The sequence below is a fragment of the Phyllopteryx taeniolatus genome, chromosome 11 (genome assembly GCF_024500385.1).
Source record: "Phyllopteryx taeniolatus isolate TA_2022b chromosome 11, UOR_Ptae_1.2, whole genome shotgun sequence".
Lineage (NCBI taxonomy): Eukaryota > Metazoa > Chordata > Actinopteri > Syngnathiformes > Syngnathidae > Phyllopteryx > Phyllopteryx taeniolatus.
This window is the reverse complement of record NC_084512.1, coordinates 28,668,501-28,686,251: the sequence shown is the minus strand read 5'-3', so window position 1 is coordinate 28,686,251 and position 17,751 is coordinate 28,668,501. Positions and strand designations below refer to the sequence as shown.

The following is a 17,751-nucleotide window of genomic DNA, read 5'->3' as shown; positions in this document are numbered from 1 at the left end:
ATTCATATATATATATATATATATATATATATATATATATATATATATATATATAGATAGATATAGATATAGATATATAGATATATAGATATATATGAATATGATGCTGCACATTGTGTGCTCAAGTTAGGCAATACCAAGATGTGATTTTCGGGGGCAGCAAAAATCACGTTGAATAATTGATGCTCACCATAATTTTGTTTTTAAACCCAAACCCCTGATAACATCCCCCCCCCCCCCAAAAAAAAACCAAATGTTATGTGAACCTTTTTTTTTATTTACCAATTTTTTCTCCAAATAAATTTCACACACACACACATATATATATATATATATATATATATATATATATATATATATATATATATATAGACTTTTTTTTTTTTTTTTTTTTACTAAACTGTTTTGTTACATTTTTTTGATTAGTGGGGAATTAGGTGAAAAGAATTGTAATAAGTGGGGATGGCAAACGGCAAAGAAGAATCTGCGAATACGTGAGTGTGCGACCGCCGAAACGCGAATGTGCGAGGTTCCATTTTCTTTTTGACGCAAAACATTTCTTTTAGTTTTCGGAAAAAATGATATATGTCTTTTTATTCATGAATCTACTGACTGTATTTATTCTTGAGTGTGACACATGCGTTAGCCTGATGTCACCTTTGCCATAATTGTGACAGTAACTCTAAAATGGTGGGACACTGTAAATTGTCAGTCAATCAGGTGATGGAAATTTGAAAATTTGAATTGAATCTTTTTTTATTTATTGTATTTTTTTTCAGGTTTTCCCAAAACGTTCAGAAATGACCTTGGCCATTCTGCTATTAGGCTACAGATATAATATAATAAAAGGATGAATTATTCCTAATGTTCTTGTCTTTTTCGAAATTATGATTTCACTTGTCACTGGGCAACGAATTAAATGTTCGGTTGACTGACGTCATTTCCCCCTTTTTCCTCGAAAATCATCAACTAATCAATGTTAGTTTTGGATCACGTGCCACCGATGAAGTCAATCGCGAGGATTTTTTTTCCCGCGCAGCACTTTGAGATGTTGTGTTCGCTCAAAAGTGCTTTAGACGTGAAATGCACGATCAACGGCAGTCATGTCGATTGTCGAGATTCCGAGCCGAGTGAGCTGCAGTACCGGCTGCCGTCGAGCGGGGGCGCCGACTACCCGGCAAGCGCGCGCATGAGCGCACACGCGTCGTGCGCGCGCGCGCCGTTTGCCCACACGATGGTCGCGCTTGAGAAAACAAAGCCGCCCGGCGTGCGCGCGCGCTCGACGTCACGCACGTCGGACTTGAGTTTTGTTTTTGGTCGGCGGGCAGGAGAAGACGAGAAGAAGAAGAAGAAGAAAAGAAGAAGAAAAGAGAAGCTGTGGTGGCGGAAGCTCCTCCTTAATGACTAATTTCTTCCCCTCCCTGTCTCTCTCTCTCTCTCTGTCTCTCTCTCTCTCTCTCTCTCTCCCGCCATCCCCTCGCTCGCGCCGTCACTCAGTGGTTTTCCCGCCAGGACAGCACAGGGCGAGACGGCACTTTTGCTGGCTTTCCGCATAAAAGTGGGCAAACTTGACTTCTTGGGGTTTGGTTTTGTTTGCGTGTTTTTGTTTTTGTTTTTGTTTTTGTTTTGGGGGGTGGGGGGTGGGGCGGGGGCGGGGGCGGGGCGGGGGGGGTTCCGGCATGGAGGACGCGAAGGAGCCGGTGAGATGTTCGTCGTCGTCGTTCAGCATCAAAAGCCTCCTGCTGCCGTCCAAGTGCGAGCCTCGCGCGGCGGCCGAGACGTCGCCCGAGCCCCCGGGAGGGGCGGCGAGGGAGGAGGGGGGCGCGGGGGAACCGGGGGAACCGGAGGGCGGCGGCGGCGGCTCGTCGTCGAAGACGGCCAAATGCGACAAGCCTCCGTTCTCGTACAACGCGCTGATCATGATGGCGATCCGCCAGAGTCCCGAGAAGCGGCTGACGCTCAACGGCATCTACGAGTTCATCATGAAGAACTTCCCGTTCTACCGGGAGCACAAGCAGGGCTGGCAGAACTCCATCCGCCACAACCTGAGCCTCAACAAGTGCTTCGTGAAGGTGCCGCGCCACTACGACGACCCGGGCAAGGGCAACTACTGGATGCTGGACCCCAGCAGCGACGACGTCTTCATCGGCGGCACCACCGGCAAGCTGCGCCGGCGCTCGGCCACCTCCCGGGGCAAGCTGGCGGTCAAGCGCGGCTTGCGCTTCGCCCCGTTGGGCCTGGCGGGCTGCGGCGGCGGCGGCGGCGGCGGCGGCGGCGGCGAGCGGCCGGCCAACCCGCTCTACTGGCAGCTGTCGCCCTTCCTGTCCCTGCACCAGCCGCACCGCGCGCACTTCGACGCCTCCTCGCCCGCCTTCCTCAACCAGGCGGCCGGCTACGGCGCGCTGCTCCCCGCCAACGGGGACCTGCACGCGGGCCGCTCCGTCCTGGCCAACTCGTACGGCGGCCCGCTCGGGGGTTACTTCGTCGCGGGGAGCCAAGCGCAGCAAGCGCAGCAGGCGCAGCACTTGCAGCAGTGCGCGGCCGGCTTCGGAGGGCTGGCGGGCGGCGGCGGCGGCGGCGGCAGTCCTCCCCCGCACGCGCTGCTCTCGGACTCGCTGAGGAGCGGCTCCGTGGCGGCCTTCTCGCCCTCGGGCTTCCCGGCCGTGCTGAGCCACCACAAGAGGGTCGCCCTCGCCCCCGACGCCTTCCTCAACTGAAGCGCGAACACTCGCCCTCGTTATGTTGCGCAAAAAGGGACAAAGTTGTTGTTGCAACAACAACACGACACAAAAAGTAGATTTATATATCCACTTCTTTCTTATTTATGAGAAGCTTTTCTATTTATTGTATTTTAAAAATGTCTTTATGCGTGTGTTGACCATGATGATGATGATGATGATGACGACGACGACGGAGCATTATTTATTAATATGACGAGCAGCAGACAATCGAAATTCAGAATTTTGTGTCAATATTAATAACAACAACATTCTTAAATAAGCCTTAAATGTGCGAAGACAATCAGGGTTTGAAACAAACTTCTTTTTTTTTTGATTCTCAGGTTAACATGCCTCAAATCAATATTCATGCTAATTATAATCATAATAAATAATAACAACTCATTCATTTCACAGATTTCTTCGTAAGTTGAAAACTTAACTCATCAGGCGTGAAAAAAATTATGCAAAAGAAAAACGCTTTGTCGTATGTGTTTGTTTTCTTGAATACGCTGTGTGTGCGTGTGTGTGTGTGTGTGCGCGTGCATGTTCACTGATGGCAGCTGAACTAAAAAAGAAAGAAATATATAAATGATTATTTACTCTTCTTAACTTTCATCACTGGCTATTTTTCACACACACACACACGCGCGGGCGCGCGTGGCCCTGTTGCCATGGAAACGCCACCGGGTTGCGCCCGTTCGAGTTGATTTTTGGAATCGTTGATTTGTGTTCAATGAGTTCGTTTTCAAACGTGCACCGGCAGGAAGTTTCCGCTTTTGTTTGTTTGCTTGTTTGTCCACTCGAACTACTGCTAAAGTTGCTTTGACCTTTTCAAAATGGTTGCTTGGTTGGTTTGTTTGTTTGTTTGTTTGTTTTCCTACCAGGTGCAAAAAGAGGCGTTCTCGTTCTCCGATGTTATTTGCTCTCAAAATGTTTGTCGTCCGTTTGCGCTGCAAGTTTTGGAGAGACGAAAATCCCAAATCCGCCCAAATGTTTTCGTTGGACTTGAACTGATCAAATGCACTTTTTTTTGTTTGGTTTTGGTTGCATTTTTGCCCCTCTTGCAAATGTTGAAAGTTTTGAGGGCCTCTTCTGTCAAAAGTGACCCATTGGAACTTTGGAGCTGAAAACAATCTCAAAGCCTTTTTTGTTGTTGTTGTTACTTTTATTCTTTTCTTTTTTCTTTTGTGATTAGTTGACTTTGTGTGTGTGTGATGCTTTTTCTTCATGTCTGTTTGTTTTGTTTTCTTTTCTTTTTGTTCTCCGGACAAAAATAAACTTGATGAAAAAGGAACAAATGCAATTTTGCTATCTGGTTGTTGACTTGCTGATTTGTTTCGGACACGTTTTGAAAATGGATTTGCGAGGCCTGTTTGTTTCAAGACAACAAATGCAAAATCATATTTCAACTTGATGCATTTCCTGCAAAAACATTTTGCATTGAATGACGTCATAAATACTTTTCCAGTAAATTCTTTCGATTTTTGCTCAAATGAACTCTGGTGCACGTTGCAACGTGTGTGTGTGTTCGTGTGTGTGTGTGTTTTGCCGTAGTTCTATTTCACAATTCTGACTCATTTAGTATTTTAAATTCCACAGATGTTTTTAACTTTTGCCAATCGTCCTAAATGTATTTTATCCTGAATTGAAATCCTCCCCCGATCCCAGAGAGTTAATAGAGTTAATATTCAACATCATATTTCCGATGAATTAGAATTCATTGTGCATTTCAACACAATGTAGAATAATACAATTCGATTTTTTTTCAGTCATTATTTCGGCCTCATTCCGAACTACAATTTGAGATGTTTTTATTGTAATTAAATCCCGATCGTGCAAGTCTAAATAAGGCTCAGTGAATCTTTTTTATTTGTATTTTTGTTTTTGTGCTGCAATTGTGTGTATTTTTAACACAAGATCAACTTGTGGATTTATTCAGAGTTAGCCATATTTCATTTCAGATTGAAAACAAAAATCATCACATATTTATCAATTGCTTAAACGTGCACGTATTTGATATTTTTTTTAACATGAATTAATATCAAATGATTATGATCAACATGCACTTATGAAGCAATTCCGTTTTTCGTAAAGTGTCTACTTGGTAAACATATTTTTTATTCAGCTATAAAAGAGGAACAATTGCATCAAAAACATTCAATTCATATTTTTAGACAAAAAAGTTTAATGTTTTGGTATAATTTAAATATAAAGAATACTCATAATACACAATTGTAAAAAAAAACAAAAAAAAACAAGTGGAGGCCGTAAAACACACACACACACGCACGCACACACACACACACACACACGCACGTGCTCGTTTCTATGGAAACAATGCGTTGAGTTTGACAAACACGATGAAGATGTCAATTGTATGTTGAAAAAGAAACCCAAGATATGAATTGATGGAGATGTGACGTGATTTGACGGTTTCCACATGATTATGCCTTCAAAGCGTCGTCATCACTTAAGACAATTAAAACGTCAGCAAAATTTGATAGATCGATTTTTTTTTTTTTTATCTATTCTTAAACATTGAACAAATTAATTGTACTCAACTTTGTCCACGAGGACGCGAAAGGTCAGCTCAGGACCAGGATTCAAAAAGAATCATAATAAATCCCAAAAAGATCCTGGCACACTCAGGATCCCATCGGGCGTTGCGACGATGCGCTGCCGTGCATTATTGTTGGAGTCGTTCTGTTCTTCTTGGGCGATATCGCGAATCCAGCGACTTCGGGATTCGGCGAAAGCCACGATGTCACCGCTGAGCCGCGAAATATGACAGCAGATGATGTTTATAGTCTTCGTTTGTGTTTACGTTTCTCATTTCCTATTTGTATGAATAAACCCAGTCGCAGTCGCGCCGTTGAATTCGTTCGAAACTGTGCCGTCTGTAGAAAACGAAAAGGCGGAGACGACTTTGAGCTGCGCGTCTACGGTCACGCTAGGCTAGCATTCCGCGTGTGTGGACGGCGATAAAACCGAAAGACGGTGCTGCGTACGCTTGCGCACAACGCCGCATAATCACAACAAGGGAACCGCGATTAACATTTTATAACTTTGTTTTAATAGAACACACTCGACCAAAAATGGCAACCTCGAGAAAATCAGAAATGCACGCAGCCTTTGTCGGGACCGTCGCCCCCGCCAACTTCCAGAATGAAGCGGTCCCTCAGCCTGGTGGTCCTGCACCGGATGCTCCGTGGCCTCCTGGCCGAGCGCAGCGGATGCAAGGGAGAGGTCGCGGGCTGGTTTGAAAGCCGTCTTTCGAGAGCGGCTGCTTGACGTTGACCACTCCCAGGAGGCTCGTGGGAAGTAGGCGAGTTCGTCCAGGATGTTTGGACGGAGCTAGAGTTCATGTTGGCTAGCTCACATCGTGTCAAAAATGGATTCCGAGTACCGCTAGTGGTACGCAGAAATACACGTTTATTTCTTGTAAGAGTAGGAACATTTTTTTCTTTAAAAAAAAAAACAAAAAACGCTAAAAAGAAAAAATACAACTTTTTTATCGTAAGATAGATTTCTCTTCCTAAAATGCTGATTTTCTTGAAAACAAAAAAATATATGAACAAAATATGGAAATTGTTCTTCTGAGATTCCATTTATCTTGATTGAAAATATGACTTTTATCTTGTGACATTGCCCTTTTTTCCCCCCAATTCGGACATATTTTTTGTCTTGAAAAATGTCTCTTTTCCCTCAAAATCGGATTTTCGGAAAAACAAAATAAAATGTTTGCTTGAAAATATTGATTTCGCTAGCATGGGCTGTTCAATGGAATCATTGAAGTACAGTTTCTTTCTTTTCCAATATTTAAGCACAGTGTTGGTGTTCAAGCAGCAGAATGTTACAGTAGGCCGGTTATTAGCTAGCTTCGGGCGATTTAGCATCAGCTAGTTCATTTTTCGGCCGTACTGCGATCGGCCGGCGACCGGTTCGGGGCTCGCCCGAAGATTGCCGGGAGAAGCGGAACGGAAGATGAATGAATGAACGAACGAGCGAACGAACGAACGATACGAACGATACGCCGTACTCGGTGTCGGTTAACGACAGGAGGCTAGCCGAAGTGGCCTAGCTCGGGTGAGACGAAGACAGTCATAAATACAGAAAAAGGTTAAGAACTTACAGTCAGTCCAGAAGTTTGTTTTCCTGCAAGAATCTTTTTGTCACGTGTGGAAGAGGAGCAGCCAACGCAGCAAGCTAACAATTACAGAGGCCTTCTTTTTACAAGGCACTTCCTGTTGGCTACTTCCGGTTAGCTTGTTTGGCCAGTGTCGTTTTCAGTCAACGGTGTTCTGTCGACTGAAAGCTTTTCACGCACGTCACGACGGCCAATCAGTGAAGCTGCTATGATGATTGACGTGTGGGCGTGTCCGACATTTGCGTGACCCGCGCCTGAAAAGATGACAACGCTTTACACGGCACAGTCACGGCACAGAGGAACAATGCATGCTGACTGCAGTTATGAAAGGGCGCTCACATCGCAAAAAACACGCCCGCTAGCTTCAGTCAAGACTCGAAATTGCCCGTAGGTGGGAATGTGAGTGCGAATGCTTGTTTTGTTTGTTTCTATGTGCCCTGCGATTGGCTGGCGACCAGTTTCTTGATTTAAAAAGAAACAATTCACCATTTGAGCACCTGCTATCTTGTAGATTTGATAGATAGTGAATGTTTTTTCATGGGTTTTTACGATATAAAGTCCCCAACTAATTGCTATTAGTAGTCCATCATTGATGCTAATTTACGTTACCCTGTCTATGGTGTTTTGCATGATAGATTAGCATTGAGCTAGTGGCCTTTCGCCGTTAGGCGGTTTTGTTGAACATTTTGGTGTTTCACGCGCTTTTATTTTCGGGGTTAGTTTTACCGTAAACATAAATGGCGGTTGACCTGCGCGGTTCAAAAGGGGACACGCGGTCGGTCACCCGCTAAACACTTGCCATGGTCGTATATAGTTGAAAAAAGGAGATTACAAACCAAAACAAACGGCTCGCGGCGACATCGGCGGGACGCCATTTTTGCGTCCGGCTGACGTGTTGCGTGTCAGGCCCGACGAGTGACGGCGGCGCCACGTTTGGACCGCCGCCGTCCCCTGCGGGAGGTTACGTTTACGCGCTGTCACCCGCGCGCACGCGAGCATCGGCACTCACCTATGGACAATTTCTTGGACTTGAACGAAGCTAACACGCTAGCGGGATTTTGGAATTTGTACCCGCAGAAAAGGCGCGCAACGCCGGCACTCGGCCAAACACGCAAACGCAGCCCGCATTTGAATTTTGCTTTGATTCCACAAGTGCCAAAAAAAGCAACAAGTCCACTCGCACTCGTCGTTTTCCCTTCTCGGTCGTCGTGGAGTCTTTGGGTCCGTAAATGACGGGGGCGGGCCGGCGGTTGTTTTGGGGGAGGGGTGAGAGTTCAAAGTTCAGCACGCACCGCGACCTCCTTCCAAAGTGACCAGGAAGTTGAAAGGTCATCTGAGCCCGACTCGAAAGACTTCGAGCAAACCCGAAGCGCTCAAAGAAGCTCCCGACATTTTGACAATCAGCAACCCGAGAAAAAGGCCAAAATGTCTTCCGAGCGCAAATGTGATGATGTCACGTCGTATCATCCTCACGATTCCCAACCCTCCTCCTCCTCATCAAAACATCAAAACATCAAAACATCATATAGTGTACTTTGTTGTCTTTGTACGTCGGGTGCGGGTCTCGCCCACTCGCCCGACCCGGGAAGCAAAGGTTCAATCAATCCCGCCACGTGAGCTCAACGTTCCCTCCATTGACTTCCTTTTTTTCCCGTTTGTTTGGCTTGTTTTTCTTTTGGATTGGATTCTTTTGAATTTCCGAGTCTCTTAGCCGTCACATTGTTGATTTCTCTACGGATGGATTTATATTTGTTGAGGGATTTCCTTGTTTTTGCTTTTTGAAATGATCATTGCGATAATTGTATTTATTGTGGTTGACCGTTTGTTACTGCCGTGGTCGTGATTAGTGTTCTCTAAATCAAGTGAAGTCAATGTCATGTATTTCTTTTTTGGTTCTTGATTGTTTTACTTTTGACATTTATTTTATCGATGGGGATTTTTGTTTAATGTTCAATCGCGTTGTTCAAGTGCTCTATAAAGACAGTTGAGTTGATGTCATTGAACATCATGTCATAGATTATACACTCATGCAATATAACGGAATGTAGCTCGGACGCAGAATTGTCATTTTTAGGAGGTTCGAAGAGGAGCTCGCGCGCTCCTTTCGGTCTTTTGACTTTTGGGATTTGTCGACCGAAAGGAAGAAGACGCTTCGAACGTCGAGGACGCGTCGCCGACCTTTCCTCGCCCGCCGCCCGCTCGTCCGGCCGCGACTCCCCTCAAACTCAGCGGGCGTCCGCGGTCGACTTCCTCTCGGATAATCCCGGCCCGTCCGCCCGCGAGGGAAAGAACAAAGTGGCAACTTTGACTCGAGATGTTTCTCTGAAGAAATAATCGGCGCCAAAGTCAAAATGCACAAAAGACATCCTAACAATAATAATCAAATCATTTTGGTGCAAAACAATGCAACAGCAATAAACTTTCCTTTTATTTTATTTTGGCATTGAAATAAGCAGAAAAAAAACAACTTTCCTCGTGCTCCTCTTTCACTAAGCGCACTTTAACTTCATTCTCATTTTCTTTTTTGTCCCTCGGGATTTGTTTGCTCTCGCTGTTGATTTCAATCAAGATTTCAAGCAGTCAATCTTTCCAAACGCTCAATCCTCCACTTGGTCCTTTCTTAATGCGCTTCCTCTATTTCATGGTTCCTTTTGAGTTATTCCCAGGAGTTTTCGACTCAAAAAACTGCAAAGTTCGATTTGTAGATGTTCCGCTCCTAATGCGTGAAATGAGAAGCAACTATTTGTCTAAGGTGCAACTCCACGCACACGCATTTGGACTGGGACGTGACGAAACGCGTCGACTCCAAACGTGATCATTTGCTGTATTTGCTTGCCGAGCTCGCGTACGCAAATCCGATTCTTCTTCGGCAACGATCGCGCCGGCGATTGAAAATGTAAGCTGGAAGAAACTTTTGGTTTCCTGTCCCAACTTTTTGGGTCAATTCTTCCTGAAGGCGCACTCGCAATGGGGAAAGGGCCCTCAAATATGTCAGGATCATATGAAAACGAGCAAATCGTTTCATCGACACTCCGCCAAAGTTGACGGGAAGCGTTCGCTTCGCAAAACGTTTGCCGTTGAGCTCGTAACCGGTGAAGAACAAACTAAAGGAGAACGCGCGGAGACGCACACGTGTCACTTCCTGTCAAGGATGTGATGGATGACGATGAGGGTGAGGATGAGGATGAGGAGGACATGAGCAACTTTTGAGTACTTCAATAAAGACACTAAAAAAAAAAGAATCGTCTCTTCATCGAACGAGCGTTCAATTCGACGTCACGCAGAAGACGAAAAGCCCATTTGATTATTTTGCATGGACATTTTCAAACTTTCCTCAAATTGGGCGAATGTGTTTTCATCGTTTTTTTCTGAAGATTTTTCCCCTTTCAAATTTGGACAATTCGTTACATAAATCCATCAATCACATGCACGTATATTTTGCACTAACAACATTTGGATCCATTTCAAAAATAGCATTTCTCTTTCAGGGATTTGGAATGCAAATGTATAATTGGTGCATGTCGGTGCAACAGCCATCGGGAAGTCGTTCAATATACAAATAACAATAAACAAACATTGAGGGGAAATGATATTATATTATAGGATAATAACTATATAGTGTTATAAAGTATTAACATGAAAAATATGAAATCAATGTGATTATTTGACACACACACACACACACACATGCAATAAAATGACTTTGAATTTGATCTTTTCTTTGAAAAAAACATTTCAGCTTTTGGTTTTAAAATGGTAAAAAAAAAGAAAAGAAAAAGTGCAACCAATGTTAGTTAGCGCGTCATTTCATGAAACGTTTTATTATTATTACCGTTAGCATGGGTTCCAGTCATGAATGAAGATAAGAAAATATGTCATCGTACATACTTTTTGTCCTTTTAATCATACTGTCAAATAAAAGCAACAAAGGAGACAAACAAGAAGAACGTTAAGGTTCCAATTCAAAGAAAATCACATTTAAACAGAAAAAGGACCCAAAAACTGGATGGCGAGCGGCGCCATCTCGTTGCACTTTTGCGAGTTTCGCGATGGCCGACGGTTCGTTTTGGAGGCCGCGTAGTGCTAAACGTCGCGCGGCTATTTCCAAACAAACAAAACGGGAAGAGGAAAAAAAAAAAAAAAAAAAAAAAGAAAGTCTGTCGTCTCGTCACTTGATTGGCGGTCGACGGTTGCGCGTCTCCCCCGCCCGCCGCCGAAGATCGCGTGCGGAACCCAGGCAACGCGGAGCCTGCGTAGGGGAGGGTGCGGCGCGGCGCCACCTCGGTGGGCGGAGACGGCGGCGAGCGTGCTCAGCGTGGTCGTCGGCCTTCCGTGACAACGCTAATCGTCGTGCACGGATCGACGCCGCGTCCGCTTCGATTACCCCGAGCGACTTTCTTCGCTTTGATGGATCGCCGACGTCCCGTTGGCTCGTCCGGGTGACCCCCCCCCCCCCCCCCCCCCCCCCCAACAACACACACAGGAAACCCGCGTTCGGCTAGCCTCGTTTCGACAAAGCGTCCCCAGTGTCCTGCCCGTGCAGGAAGTACTTATGCTGTGATTGACAGCTCCTTGTCTTTCTTCAAAGGAGACCCCCCCACCCCCCAAACCAAAAGGAAGCATTTTGGCTTTACGGGCCACGAGGTCAAAGGGCAACAACGCTGAAAGGAGACACTACACCCCGAAAACAAAAAACTTTCGCTTTTGACCACAAGGAGAAAAAAAATGAGACGATGGACAGATGAGAAGGCGAAGAAGAAAAGAAGAAGAAGAAGACAGAGGGACAAGTCGATAAAGAAAGTAGAACAACAGGACAGAAAGAAGAAAAAGAAGACAAGAAGACGACGAGCAAATGTTTCAAACTTTGAAATCGGCTTTCGAGTGGCGATGACGGTTTGAAGTTAAGCTTTTTCAATTAGCCGTTCAAGACGCGTTTGGGGTTTCAAATGAGCATTTGCAGGCAGGGTTCGCCTTTGAAATGACTTGGGACCAATCATTTTGCAATTCCAAACGACGGACGAACGGGCGCGCGCCGCTTGGCTGCCGAACAACCGCGGAAGCGGCCAACTCGAATCGCCTCTCTAGTCCCGCCTCCGCGCGGGCGCACGCTCCAATGGCACCGAAGCGTCAGAGAATCAGCCAATCGGCCGATCGGCTCGGAGCGGGGAGCGTTACGGCGCGCGTGACTGCTAATCGCTGATCGCGAAGGTCAAAGGTCGAGATGTGCTCATTAAAAAAGAAAGACCCAACAATTGCAGCTGACTTCCTGTGGAAGAAATTGCGCAAGACGACAACAACATCCCTTTTTAAATCAACAACATTTATTGAGAAGCCCTCATTTTGACGTTGAAATATGATCACAATTGATTTTTGATATTTGATATGATTTTACCGATAATCACAATAACAGAAGTTATTTTCCAATTGGTTGACATGTGGCACCACAATATCACCGTGTCTTATCATTCCTATTATGACAAAAATAAGTTTCTTATGATGGGCATCTGAATTGAACTAAGATGAACTATTTCATCTTATTAGCTTTTCCTCGTCCTCCTTGTGATACATATTACGGTATATTAAATTTCACCGTTGATATTCTTTTCAATGATAAACTTTTCAGTTTGAAGTTTGTTTCAATGTGTGTTCTGTGTTTGATCCTGATTCATTTTTTTTAGCATTTCAACTATTATTTGACATACAATCAGTATCGTCAGAATTATTATGATTCATCTTTACGTCGAATGTGATTAATGTATGACGAAGTGTATTTTTAGCAGAATGAGCGTGCATTAAATTTTCATATTCCACCTTTCAAATGTTTTGCTCAAGTGTGATGAAATATTGTGAAAATTGATTTTTGGTTGGAGATGAATAAGTTGCATTTCAAACAAATCAAAGCTGATCTATAATAATGATCAATAAAACAAATATGGCTCCCTGACAGACTTTTGTTTTGCTCACAATGCCAATTATTGTTTTTTTTAAATATTTTTAACAAAAACATAAAACGGAAAAAGTCTTTGAGGATGACAAAAGACCGAATTGACTCCCGTCCACATGTACGGCCAACTCCGTTTCCACTTATTGAAACCCTTCCTTTGCGCCTGTTGAAGAAATGGCCGCCTATCGTTTCACACCGCTTGCGCAGGTCTCCGAATAAGAGGCGCAGCGTGCTTGCTTCAAGTTGTGCATTTGTCACTCGCACTTTTTTTTTTTCAAACTCACACAGAAACCCAAAGACAATTCAACGCTGTATGTTGAAACATCGAAATGTTCAACCAAACCATCGACTGGAGGCCCACTATCTTAACGCCAACGTAGTATTTGAAACGTGATGGACGGGTGAACAGAAATTAGCAGCGACGTTACGGAAATTCTAAACCTCCAAACGACTTCTATGTGAACACACACAACGCGTACAAAAAGAACCCACATTCTCACTGCTACGCGGGAACAAAAATGTTAGTGGAGAATAGTTGGGGACCTTCTCCGTTCTCTTTCGTCTCGCCGTAAATAAGGCCGCATTTCATCCATCCAGCAGAGCTCTGTGCTGCCCGACATGTTGTGGCACAGCGCGGTACCACACCCTAGGCACGCAACCCTGAATTCGGACCCTGAAACAATCGCGTCAAAATATGCTAGCTAGTAAGAGGATAAATGAGTAAAGTAAGTCAAAGTTAAGTCAACAGCGAGATGCATTTGTGCTTGTGTTTCAAATTGAGCAAAATCCTAAATTGTCATGAGCATCTTCAGAAAATCATCAAAGTTCGTTTTGGACGCGTAACCCGAAAGACATTTTGCCATTCAAAGTTTTTTTCAAAAATGACTTCCGAAGATTTTTTTTTGTCTTTTTCTGAGAAACAATTACGAGCTTTTGATGGATTTTGATCGTATCAGTCAAATGAAGTGATTTTCACTGTTATTGATCTAATGGTATGGAAATGACCCAAAAGCACGATAAATAATAAGAGTTTTCTGGTTCGTTTTTTTTTGTGGCCTGTGATTTAGTTTTGGAATTTCTATTTGTGTTGCTTTGGTCACGCCCCCTCATCGCAACGCAGCAACAGTCGTTAGCGGCGGCATCAAAGTTGACGTGGGCACTTTTTCCGACGAGAATGCCCACATCGGGTTGACACGCACACAAACGCACACAGAGCTTTGTGTCCGGCGTACATCTGGCGCAACAGAAGCGGTCCGGCCCAGATAAATCCCCGCCTGCTCGGCGTGCTTGATGACGTGTGATGTAATCGACGTAACGACGCGGCGTGGGAAGCTAGGGCAGGACGAGAGGAAGAGGAGGGGGAGGAGGAAGAGGAGGGGGAGGAGGAAGAGGAGGGGGACGCGCCGTGACCTCTCCTCGGGGGGCGGGTGACGAGGTTAAGCAAACAGGTCGTAGCTTTGACAATCGTTCGACAATAATCCCGTCGCTCGGCTAGCGCTCGATGACACCCGGTGTTATTCTAAGGACGATGGGAGGAGGCCCGAGACCGACACAGCGCCACGCCGCCAGGCCCCCGGTGTTAGGCGGACATATTGTATAGCGCTTGCTAATGGCTAATGATTATTAATAAAGTAATGAATGAATACATGTAACTAATATGATGTTAGTTGTGCTAAATAAACCCTTAAATGCTATTTAACGTCATATTAGCTATGCTAGTGAACGAAACAAACATGCTAGTCAACATAACAAATGCTATCTAACATGTTATGTTGGCGATGCTAGTGAATATGCTCATAAACAAACCAGGTTAGTGATATTCGCTAATTAATCTAACAAATGCCATGGGACGCGCCATGCTCGCTACGCCGCTAACAAACAAACACATCAGGTTAGCTTTGCTGGTTAACAAGTTAATAAATGGAACACATGCAATCAGACCCATCGTGTTAGCTACACTCGTGAACATGCCAACAAACATGCTAATAAACATAACAAAATCATGAATCACATCATACTAGCTATGCTAATGAACATGCTAGTTAATACAATTAATGCATTACACACATTATCACAGCTACGTTAGTCAACATGAAAATAACCATGCTAACAAACATACTAACAAACATGCACTGCTATTAGATGTCCTGCTAGCTACACCAACAATTATGCTAAAAAGAAATGTTCATGTTAACTATGTTAATAAACATGCTAAAAACATAACAAAAGCTACAAATAATGACACAATATGCAAATGCATACTTTGAAATGTGTCATGAGCTACACTCATCAACATGTTAATAAACTAATACATTCTATTAAACATATCATTTTAGTTCTGCTAAAGAACAATGCTAATAAGAAACGCTGAAATAAACCTTTGGCGTTAGCTACGCTAGCGTTCAAGGGAAAGAAATATGTTAATAAACTAACAAATGCCGAGAAAAATGTCCCGCTCGCTACACCAACAAATGTGCTAATAAGGAATAATATTCCATATGTCGTGTTAGCTATGCTAGTGAGCTTGCTAACATAAACATTGTGGTGGTTTGATGTATTAAGGTGTCAGGTTGTGACATGTTTCGTTCCAGGGCTGACGTGCGTTTGTGACAAGGGGAGAGGCGGCTCGAAAACCAATAGTGGTCTTGCTGGTCTTCTTGTTCTTTTTTGCTCCGATTTGTCCGGCTTGCGGTCACATGACGCTTCCGGATGTTTCCATTGGACCGCGGACCCTCATGTTTTCACGATGCTGTGGGAAAAACACGCTAATGGCCTTTCTGGCCGCTAGCCAAGAGGCGTCGCGCGCTCTTTCCTTCCTCCGACGCTCGTTGAGCTTCGGGCCTCGGTGACTACGTCGCACGCGTCTTTTGATTTGATCAACGTTCATGTGTGGCCTCTCGACAGGTCAACTTCATTTTGCTTTTTAATCTGTGCTCATGTTTACTGGATTAATAAGCGACTAAGTAAATAGCTGAGAAACTAACTTAACTGACAGACCGACTGACTTGCGCATCAAGACCGAAGTCCTCCCGACTAGCCGACCCATACGACATTCTACAATGTAGTACAATGTCCATTGTGATTGACCTTGTACTACAATGTTCCAAAATGGAAATAATTTTCCCATAATATTCGACAGTTTACTCAAATGTTCGACAATACAGTATTCTATCCTGTCCTGGAAGGTACTCTGAGGTTTTATAATGTGCCATAATTTCCCCAAAGGTACTACAATTAACTACGAGGTTCCACAATGTGCTATAGGCAAAGATGAAAGCTGAAACATTAGCATTAGCATTAGCGATGCGATGAGGTCATCAGTTGCGTTTGGATGAGAAGCACATGGTCTCGTTTGGAGCTCCTCATTTGCATAAAACCACTTCCTCTTGATGGTCCGCTTGGAACGACTTCCTGCTGGCGTCTTTCACGTGTGGACTTTTTTTGGTGTTGCTGATTGCAGCGCGTCGCAAGCGGAGCGCAAGCTGCGCTAGGACCACTCGGTGGACGCTAGTCAAGTCTGTGCACGCTCGGTACTTTCTGATTCTCGCGCGCACCAGCCCGCTAGTCAGCCCGTTAGCCCCTTTGGACTTTTTTGGGGAAGGTTTGGATTTTTAATGCTTTCCGGAAGGTTCCCATGAGTGTTCGGATCAGATCAAGAGTCTCCAGACAGAACCTTGAGGGACCCCATGGGAAAAAGTAGCGATCGGTTTAGCGTTTGCCCTCATTAGGGCGGCCAATCGACCGGTCGCACGCGTCGACAAACAATCAATTTCGAATCTTCAAGCGAGCTAACATGCTAGCACGCTAACACCTTTTTGGAAGACGCACACAACACGCCTGAACTTGAGCCCCGATTCAAACCCAGAACCTCTGCACTGCGAGGTTTTGTGCTGCCGCTCCCCAAAGAAAATGATCAAACATCCCACATGAAACTTTTCCACCAAAGTCTTCGCAACACTCCGGTCTCGTCTCGTCTCGTCTCGTAGCGGACGGACGCAGCGTTCGACGGCTGTCAATCAATCAGCAGCAATAATCAGTCGACACGACAAACATCTGTGTGTGTGTGTGTGTGTGTGTCTGTAAGGAGTTAAACGCAATCTGTTTGGCGATGTTTGGGTGTGTCACATCACCACGACATTTCGCAGACATGTCGCTTGTTTGTTTGCGCTCTTTTGCCTTCTTTTGTTTGTTTGGGCGGGATGACGCCGACGTTTCCACGGCAACTGCCTCAACTCACAAAAAAAAACCAAAATAAAACAAAACAAAACAAAAACAAGGATGAGAACTTTTCAAACAAAGTCTGGCCGGTAACAGACGAGTCATCGCAGACATCTGGAACGCATGACAATCAGTGCACGGGAAACACTCAATCACACACGCGCCACACACACACACACACACACACACTCACCTTCCTCAAACACATATTTCGGCATATTATATGAGTAGACTTTAAAATGTGAGAGGATCTCAGTCGTGTGTGTGAGAGCATTTTAGTCATGTATGTGAGCAAAATTTCATTCGCGTGTGACAGAATTGTGATTTTTTTTTTATTGTAATATGATGAATTTTGTTTCATAAATAAACATTTTTGTGTTGTTGGTCAATTTTTTTTGTTATTTTGGGGGGTAAAAATTACAACATTTTCCTCAAATCTTTTTTTCGTAATATGTTGACTGTTTTTTCAGTTTTTATTTCGACTTTTTTTCTTGTAACACGAAGACTTTCTTTTCGTCCATGAATATTTGTGTGTGTGTCACACATATACATACTGTATATATTTTTTTAACACGCTGACCTTATGTTGCACCAATTCTAACTTCATTGATGACTTTTTTTGTTTTTGGTTGTAAAATGACATCTTGTAACAATTGTGACTTTATTTTTGTAACGCAATGAATTACTTTTGTAACCAGCTGACTATTCCAACATGTTTAAAA

At 44.3% G+C, this 17,751-nt stretch overlaps 1 protein-coding gene across 1 annotated transcript; it reads left to right on the top strand.

Annotated features, from left to right (window-relative positions):
* Positions 1–1,656: 1,656 nt before the first annotated feature.
* On the top strand, positions 1,657–4,023 carry LOC133486146 (forkhead box protein G1-like). The gene has a single exon (XM_061790884.1). It carries the CDS (start codon positions 1,680–1,682, stop codon positions 2,715–2,717), a length of 1,038 nt encoding a protein of 345 aa, XP_061646868.1. The 5' UTR covers positions 1,657–1,679; the 3' UTR covers positions 2,718–4,023.
* Positions 4,024–17,751: the final 13,728 nt, after the last annotated feature.

Coding starts and splice junctions, on each gene's coding strand:
- LOC133486146 (XM_061790884.1), top strand. CDS start 1,680: ATGGAGGACGCGAAGGAGCCGGTGAGATGTTCGTCGTCGTCGTTCAGC.